Source organism: Hylobates moloch, unplaced genomic scaffold, assembly GCF_009828535.3.
Source record: "Hylobates moloch isolate HMO894 unplaced genomic scaffold, HMol_V3 SCAFFOLD_598, whole genome shotgun sequence".
Classification (NCBI taxonomy): Eukaryota; Metazoa; Chordata; class Mammalia; order Primates; family Hylobatidae; genus Hylobates; species Hylobates moloch.
In genome coordinates, this window is record NW_026652873.1 from 4,281 (window position 1) to 13,380 (window position 9,100).

Consider the following 9,100-nt stretch of genomic DNA (forward strand, 5'->3'; position numbering starts at 1 on the left):
CACAAACATAATATTGAGAGAAAAAAAGCAAATTTCCAAAGCAAATTGGAAAAAATTACAGCATGCATTATTTGGGGCTATATACACATGTGGTTGACATATGAATTCACTCATCAGCATAATAAACACGAAATTTTGGCGCAGTATTATTTCCAGGATAGAGGAAAACAGAAATACATACCAAGACGGGTACATGGGGATTTCAATTGTGTTTGAAAGGTTTTACGTGTTAAGTTGCATAGTTGTTATATTATTTTTTATACCTATCTAAAATATGTCATAATTTAAATAAAGAAAATGAAGGAATAATCAAAGAGATAGTAGGCAAATGCAAATAAAAACAAAGCAGAATTGGTTCTATTAATATCTATGTGGTGTAAATTAAAATCAAAATCACTAAACAGGTGTAGAAAAACATTAGATAATAAAGGTAAGATATATAAAGAATGTATAAGAATAAAAAATTCTTATACATGTGTACTTATAATGTGTACTTATAAAAACAGAAACCAAACATTTTGCCATAATATATTTTATAATCAAGAACTTTAGGTTCACTGATAATTTACCAATTTGTTCTCCTAACCACCCTGTCTAAACTATTGCCACCACCACCTTCATGCCAAGCCAAATATTCTATATTATTTCATTTACTTTATAACATTTATCACCATTTTTAACTGTCTTGTTTATTTAGGTGTTTACTTGTTTACTATGCTTTTTTCATTAGTATGTAAGGTCCTTGAAGGCACCTGTCTGGTCCACCAGTGTATCCCTAGTACCCAAAATAATGCCCAACACATAGTTACCCTCAAGTAAACGTTTACTGAATTAATTAATTAGTGAATACCTTTCATGTGCCACCATTTCAGAAACAGCTGGATTTTTAAAAATGAAATCTCTTAGAGTTTCCTTTTTTTTACTTCTTATTCTTTGTTGCATTTCTGCACTCTTAATAGAGGAGATAAAATGTTACAAGTTAAATTTAAACTTTGAACACAGTAGTATAATTTACTCATACTCTAATGTTTATCTCTTGACATTGAAATACAGTAGTTTATACCCTCAATTAAAATTACTATCAAAGGCAACAGAAGTACCCCTGTAGACAAAAAAATCTGATTATAACAATATCTACACGTTAATCTAAAAGTTGTATTATGTAATTATAAAATTATGCTTGTTAGTATATCCTTCTGTTTCATATAATGAGTTTAAATGTAGCCAGTCATCTCTAGATACATGAATCTCTTAATTTCATTACCTAAAATTCAAAACTCATAGGAAACTTACTCTTCCAATTTCCATTACTGCAGCTTTGAACTTTAAAGATTTGTTTGCTTTTTTATTCAAAGCACTGTCCTTACATTTCACTTTTATTAGTCCAAGTAGAGACTCATTCCTCCTAATAAAAAAGATAGTCAGTCAAAAAGACCTGCAAAAATTTGCAGAACTACCCCAAAGTAATATGTCTTTAAAGTTTTCACTGAAAGTATACAAGAACATCTAAAACTGCTTGTGTCCTATGCATAAATTAGACTGTGATATCTCTGTTCAGCATGAAATAGCTGGTCTCTCAAAAGAGCAAAGTGTAAATCATATCATAAAATGTGAGTGTCAATGAAGATGTTGAATAATAGAAACTTTTCACAACATTGATAAAAGTTTAAGAGCAACTTAGCAATATCCACTAATGTTAAAATGTTCATATCTTGGAAACTACAGCCCTGTATATTTACAGAAACTCTCACACATGCACAAGGACACATATATAAGAATGTCCTTTGCAGCACTGTTTATAATAATAAAAAATTAGGAAGAATTTAAATGCCTATTTACAGGAGACTGAATAAATAAGTTTTAAAATGTATTATACAATGTATAGGCCGGGCGCGGTGGCTCATGCCTGTAATCCCAGCACTTTGGGAAGCTGAGGCAAGTGGATCACAACGAGGTCAGGAGATCGAGACCATCCTGGCTAACAGGGTGAAACCCTGTCTCTACTAAAAATACAAAAAAAAAAAAATTAGTTGGGCATGGTGGCAGGCACCTACTGTAGTCCCAGCCACTCGGGAGGCTGAGGCAGGAGAATGGCGTGAACTTGTGAGGTGGAGCTTGCAGTGAGCCGAGATCGCGCCACTGCACTCCAGCCTGGGCGACAGAGCGAGACTCTGTCTCAAAAAAAATAATAATAAAATGTATTATACATTGTATAATAAAGAATATGTTGTATGTTATAATCATATAATAAAAGCTCCCATAGGGCTTTCTATAGGGAAAAAGAGGAGTTGAAGGCATGATGTAGATGGAACAGAACTGGATTGAAAATAAAGTAACGATGGACACTTCTTCCCTTATAACTCAGAGAATACTGTAAAAGTAACCCTAGACAAGCTTCCTTGCTTCCAACAGATTTCAATCTCTTTGGTTCCATCTTTTGCAAGCTCCCAGCCACTGCTGCCCTCTGAATACCAACAGGAACTGAGCTGACCTTTTACCAATACTATAATCTCTCACTGTCCCTTTATTGATACTTGCCCATTTTTCCTGAAATTTCTATTTTTTTTTTAATTTATATTTCTTCGTAAGTACTAGCTAGGCACAGCAAAACAGCTTAACATAATAAATGGGATCTCAAAACTTGAATAAAATGTAGGGTCTTATTAATGCAAGGCTAATGAAATGACGGGGTATAAGCCTGGATAGCTAGTTCCAGGGGTTGGAATTTGACCCAAATCCATCTTGGTCCCTTCGCTCCAGTTTTGATGAAGATAACCCTAATCCCATGGTTGTCTGGAACCCCAGTTCAGCTGTAACAATCCTAAGAATCACCCAGTTAGTTGACATTCGTTTGGGCAAATGTTTTGCTGCCTAAATTAGAAGCCTTTGATCGATGACCATAAGGGACTTGGGGAGCCATCCTCCACGACTTGCAGCCTAAGACTGCCTTCCATTTCCAACCAGCTAGGTCTCTTCTCTACAGCCTCTCCTCTCTCTCTCCCTCACTACCAGGGTGCTTGACCTGGTGGTTATGTTCTTCCAGAAAGAGGTGGGAAGGAGAGGAGGTCACATTTAGACTACAGTCTTTGTCACCATCTTAGCATTCTCCTCCATGCACAGCAGAACCTTCATCCATTGAATACATTAAACTCCTCCACTCCTTGATCTGTTCACTGCTCTGTGGAGCTCTGACTGCTTTTCATTTGGATAAACAGTATTTTAAAATTTTTATGCAAGTCAATGTTATTGAGGACTTGTTCATTGTTTTAACTATTTATACAATTATGTGTCACTTAGCGGCAGGGATACATTCTGAGAAATACTTTGTTAGGGAATTTTGTCATTGTGTGAACATCATAGAATGTACTTATGCAAACCTAGATGGTATCACCTGCTACACATCTATGTGATACAGCACAGCCTACTGCTCCTAGACTACAAACCCGTACAGCATGTTACTATACTGAACGCTGTAGGCGATATTGTAACATAATAGTCAGTACTTATGTATCTAAACATATCCGAACACAGAAAAAGTACAGTATAAATACAGTATTATAATCTTATGCTCCTCTTCCAGAATATCTCTTATTCTTAGGTTAGACTTCCACAGCCAGCCCTCCACATTTGCCTGCACACTGAAAGTATCTTCTGTTTTTCTTTGCAATCAAGAACATTGTTTAACCCTCCTAAATATCTAATTTTAGCTGTTTTTAAAAAAACTTAATAGAACTCTAATTCTGAACAATTCTGTTATTATCATGGCCTGTTTCATTTAATATAAGCAATTTCTTCTTTTATCTTTTGAAAATATGAAGCATATATATACTCTAAGCTTCTGTTCTAATAAATGAAGTACCTATTTTAGGAAGAATATCTTTCTGTATGTTTTTAAGGGAATGCTTCTCTTTTGCTGCCATTTCAAAAACAGGTTTCATGTTACTGATGTTTATGTTTATTAAAATGGGATGGACAGATCAATGCCCAGTGAAGAAAAGTCCACTCTCAGTTGATAAAAGAAAAGTTGGATTCATTTGGCATCTTTCGTAATTGGTGTGAAGCACTATCATTTTATCTGGGAGCAAAGAGAACCATTCAGGCTTAGAGAATAGGAGGGGCAGCTTTAAGGTTTACTGCTTTTATTTGAGGAACTCCCTCTTCACATATACAAATGGAAACCCCAAGAAATGGCTCTATTTGTTACCACAGAAGAATTACAAACACGTGGTAAATGACCAAAACTGGAGCCAAAACCTTGTGTGAGAAAGAACTGATGGCCTAGAGATACTATTATCCATCCTGACTCAATAGCAAAAGACTTAATCTGTTTCCAGCTAGAGACCTGAACATGCTCTATTCTCATTTGTGAGTACATTGTATATATATTTTTACTTTTAGTTATTTATTTACACAGACATGAATTTTCACTATCTCTTAGGCAGTGGTTTTAACTGTATATACTCCACTCTCTTTTTCATCTACCTTATATTTCTTAAAACTGACAATGATATTCATTTTTTAAAGTTGTTAACATGTATAACACTGATAATTGCAAGTACCTTTTCAAGAAGTCATGGACAGGAGTTGTTACCTCTACCATAAGGTGAAATTTTTCCTCATTCATGCATTTTAGCATAACTTGTGTAAAGAATTCCAGAAATCTTGGTTTTTGCTTAAATTTCATAACTGTAATAACAAGGAAGTTCATATATAGTTACCAATATCCTCAATTATTAGTACTGAAGGGTTGCCAGTGCTAGCAGTCATTTTGTTCCAACAGGCAAGTTTATTAATCTGCTTTTTAGACTTCTCCATTTTAAAAAGTATATAGGAATAAATGTATGAACTACTGTTTTTCTAGTATCAATGAATCCTTTACAGTCTATATTAAATTTATTTTCTAAATATCTCAGCATTGAGAAAGATTTCATTAAGGTCACTTCTAATGTATCACTAACTGGGGAAAAAATTGTTGGTAATTATCATAACTAGTAATCCTAATTTTTATTATATTTCGCTCTGAATTAATCATTATGTTGCCATTTCTCATTAGCTAAACTTGAAATTCACTAATACATTTTTCTTTTTTTTGTTGTTTTTTGAGACAGAGTCTCACTCTGTCACCCAGGCTGGAGTGTAGCGGCACGATCTCAACTCACTGCAACCTCTGCCTCCCAGGTTCAAGTGATTCTCCTGCCTCACCCTCCTGAGAAGCTGGGATTACAGGCACCCACCACCCAACACCTGGATAATTTTTGTATTTTTAGTAGAGACGGGGCTTCACCATGTTGCCCAGGCTGGTCTCAAACTCCTGACCTCAGGTGATCTGCCTGCCTTGGCCTCCCAAAGTGCTGAGATTACACGCGTGAGCTTCTGTGCCCAGCCACTAATACATTTTTCAATGCCCTAGTTTTTGTAAGCTTCATAATAACACTATTCACTACCAAAATAAGCCACCATCAAGATTCTGTCTTTCCAGACTTTAAATCAGGTACCTCTTTAGGTCTCTTTCATTACTTGGCAATCAGGATTCTGCATTATTCTGAGTGGGTAAGAATCCAAAATATTCTGCCTAAAACAGGTGAAATCTTCAAGTAGACAACAGAAACAAAATCCACAGAATTAATTCTCTTCAGTGATAAATCGAGTGAACAGCATATACACATCCAGTTCACCTACCTTCTTTCACGGCACCTTTGACCGACCAATTCAAAACTACAGGATAAAGAAATATAGGGTCCTCTCCTCCTGAGAGTTCAGATGTAACATCTAAGGTTAAAAAATTCAAAAGTCGTATGTTCTGTTTAGTAACCCAAAATACAAATTTTTTGAGTAATTCACAATAACAATTCTTTAAAAGAGATGACAAAACAGGAAAATACTGAAGTATTTATTCTAAATTATGTGCCTTAAAATAGCAATTATAGCATTACATTTTGGAAATGAAAATAATCTGATGAAATTATTTGCTTCACTTTTCCCCCTAAAAGCTAAGGGGTCCACCACCAAATAGGCAAAGAGTTTCCAAGGCATGATTCTCTCTTTTTCAACAGCTGTCATGTATCAGCAAACCCAAGACTCAGAAATCTACCAATTACATTTATCCCATTTTAGCAAAATTATCTTTAAAAGGCAGTAAAGTATAACACAGCCACTGGAGCCAGACTGGCTGGGTTCAAATTCTAACTATGACATTTTTTAGTTATGAAACCTTGGAAAGTTATTTAGCTTCTCTGTGCCTCAGTTTCCTTATCTTTATAATAGAGATAATAATAGTACCTTCTTATGGCTCTTATATACAGGTTGCATGAGTTTTAATGTGTATATTTTATAAAAATAGTATATTTTGTAAAATAGTGACTGGCACACAGAAAACACTGTACAAAACTATCATTTTATTATTGTTGTTTTTGAATTTACTATTCTTTTTCTAACCATTAGACCACCAAGGAGAATTTACTATTTAGCTACTTATAGCTCATTGTGCTTCTTGGTAAAATATTTTTACTGATATTATAAAAATAAATCACATTTCTAGAACACTGTACATTTTAAGGAATTATACTTTATATATATAATAAGATGATTACAGCTTTCCCAAAGCTATGTTAACTAATTATGGGAATAATCAAATACTTAGTTCAATTCATAAATCCATGCTTGAAATGGGCATGGAACATATTAAAAGAGAGAGATCCAAGTCAGCGAAGCCCACAAGATAGAACAGAGGCACACAGTAGGAGAGGTGAGGTAGGGACATGGAATTCTACAAGTGTAGCCTCATCTCCAAAGGCCATGGGGCAAAAGTAGAGCCTCATACTTAGTTTAAGGCTCAAATTTGGATACTCTCTTTTTCTAGAAGATTTGAAGTAACTGCTTTTTAAAAATGTGACAATACTAATCATCACCAGAAACTAACTCAATTTCCCAAGTAGCCTTCCAGGCTGCAAACTCCAAAATACCAATCATTGCATTAACACATTGGTTTATTATGAAATTACTACAGTACAACGACCTAAAATTAAACTAATCTTTCACTCTGCTTTCTACTCTGGAAGGCATTGGGTCAAACCACTTACACATTAACAACACTCACACTATTCCTTTATTTCTCAGTTGCATTTTTGACTTCAAAGCAGTGATTTTTGTGCCACCCATAACCCCATCCCACTCTCCCACCAAGGATACCCAGATGGTTGTCACAACTAGGGGGTGGTGTGCTGTGCTTCTGTGAGTAGAGGCCAGGGATGCTACTCAATATCATACAGTGCCAAAGACAGTTCCCCACAACAAAGAACTGCCTGGCCCAAAATGATAATATTGTCCAGGTTGAGAAAACTTACAGAAGACACAGGCTCAAGTCCAAGCCAGCTACGTAATCCTAAGTAAATCACTTAATCTTTATGAGCCACATCTGTAAAAAGTGGTTAGCAACCCCTTATTAACAGGGTAGTGTTAGGATTAATGATATAAAAGCACTGTGTAAACCTTAAAGGGTTTACCAAATGCTAATCTCATCCTAATCCTTTGAACAAAATATTTTCTCGTTTTAAAAAACTTAATGCTAAACAGAAGTATACAGAAAAAAAATGATTACATTGCTTTGTCAGTTTGAGTAGGTGTGTCTCCAACAAGGCCAGCTGTTCATTTATCTTTTCAGGCAGTAGTATCTGCTGTGGCTTCTTAGTCTTTAAAGACTTCTTAGAAGAATCCTAGAAACATTGGTTATATGTCAAAATGTACTTTAACGTGTTCCCACAACTGTCCTTTTCAAACAACATTCTTTAAGTTTTCATACTTTCATACTTGGTAGATAAAACTATGATCTACATAACAATATTAATAACAATGAATAATGGTTATTGTGCTCTAATTAAATGTAGACATAGTGCTGTGTTTCATGGAGATTGACCAAAATGCTGCTTCTTTTCCCTCTCCCTTTCTCCCAGTAACTTCCACCTACCTAACCAGCCCCCTCCAAAACCTGCATTCTCAAAGCAGCTGAGGATATGTCTCTAAAAATCTTGAAAAGACAAGTCCCACCCTGCCCTCAGAAATGCATCCCTTTATTCTTTTTTCCCTTTCTTTTTCCCAGAAGGAGCTTCTTTACAACTAAGCTAATTGACTTTGCTACTTTGCCTTTCATTGAAACATAACGGGATCAGTAATTAGTGAATTAAGAATCGGCCTGTCTGCTCACTCAGGCTCACCACGATGTTTTCTCTGTCCGAGCCTGAGAACTGACCTGTTAATGTCTTTTGTTCAAAAAGAAAAACCTTCCAAGCCCCTCTTTAGGCTTAAAGGAATCTTGAGTAGCTCTAATAATTTCTGACTCCTATAAATTAACAATCTCTACAAACTTAGATTGAAGAATCACAACCTTCTGCTGGACTATAAGCTTCAAGGAGAGAGGCATGAGGCCTGTCCTACCATGATGTGGAAGGCCCTGAGTCAAGGCCTGGGTAACATAAAGCGGCTGATGGACTCTGAGAGTAGACACTGCATGGCGCAAAAACAAACAAACCAACCAACCAACCCTCAAATTGCTTCCAGCTTAATAAAAAATCCCTCTAGACAAAACATCCTTCCATTAGGAAAAAAAAAAAAGTATTATAGCTTAAAAAGTCATCCAGTACAACAGTGATGATTTTTAAAAGATTTTTTTTTGGCAAACAAATGCTTACTTGGAAATTCAAGATATCACAGAGATAGAAATGGAGCTACTCTAACTTAGACAGACTCAGGGATGAGAGTCTCTACTCCCACCCAAGCCATGGAAGGGACTTCAAGTAATTTCTAGTGCCCTCAGAAACCCAATGAACTGGCCAGGCACTGTGGCTCATGCCTGTAATCCCAGAACTTTGGGAGGCCAAGGTGGGAGGATCACCTGAGGTCAGGAGTTCAAGACCAGCCTGGCCAACATGGTGAAACCCCATCTCTACTAAAAATACAAAAATTAGCCAGGTGTGGTGGCGCGTGCCTATAATCCTAGCTACTCAGAGGCTGAGGCAGAAGAATCACTTGAACCCAGGAGGCGGAGGCTGCAGTGAGCCAAGATTGCGCCACTGCACTCCAGCTTAGACTATAGAGTGAGACTCTG

At 36.1% G+C, this 9,100-nt stretch overlaps 1 protein-coding gene across 1 annotated transcript in view; it reads right to left on the bottom strand.

Annotated features, from left to right (window-relative positions):
* Window positions 1-850: 850 nt before the first annotated feature.
* Window positions 851-9,100, bottom strand: part of LOC116464398 (cilia- and flagella-associated protein 54-like) — a gene marked incomplete at its 3' end in the record, with an annotated part of 9,075 nt that continues 825 nt past the window's right edge. The window contains exons 2-6 of the mRNA XM_032147660.2: window positions 7,598-7,712; window positions 5,680-5,769; window positions 4,560-4,686; window positions 1,294-1,405; window positions 851-951 (exon numbers count right to left, since the gene is read on the bottom strand). Coding sequence (XP_032003551.2) covers window positions 851-951; window positions 1,294-1,405; window positions 4,560-4,686; window positions 5,680-5,769; window positions 7,598-7,712 — 545 coding nt within the window. The remainder of the gene's footprint in view (window positions 952-1,293; window positions 1,406-4,559; window positions 4,687-5,679; window positions 5,770-7,597; window positions 7,713-9,100) is intronic.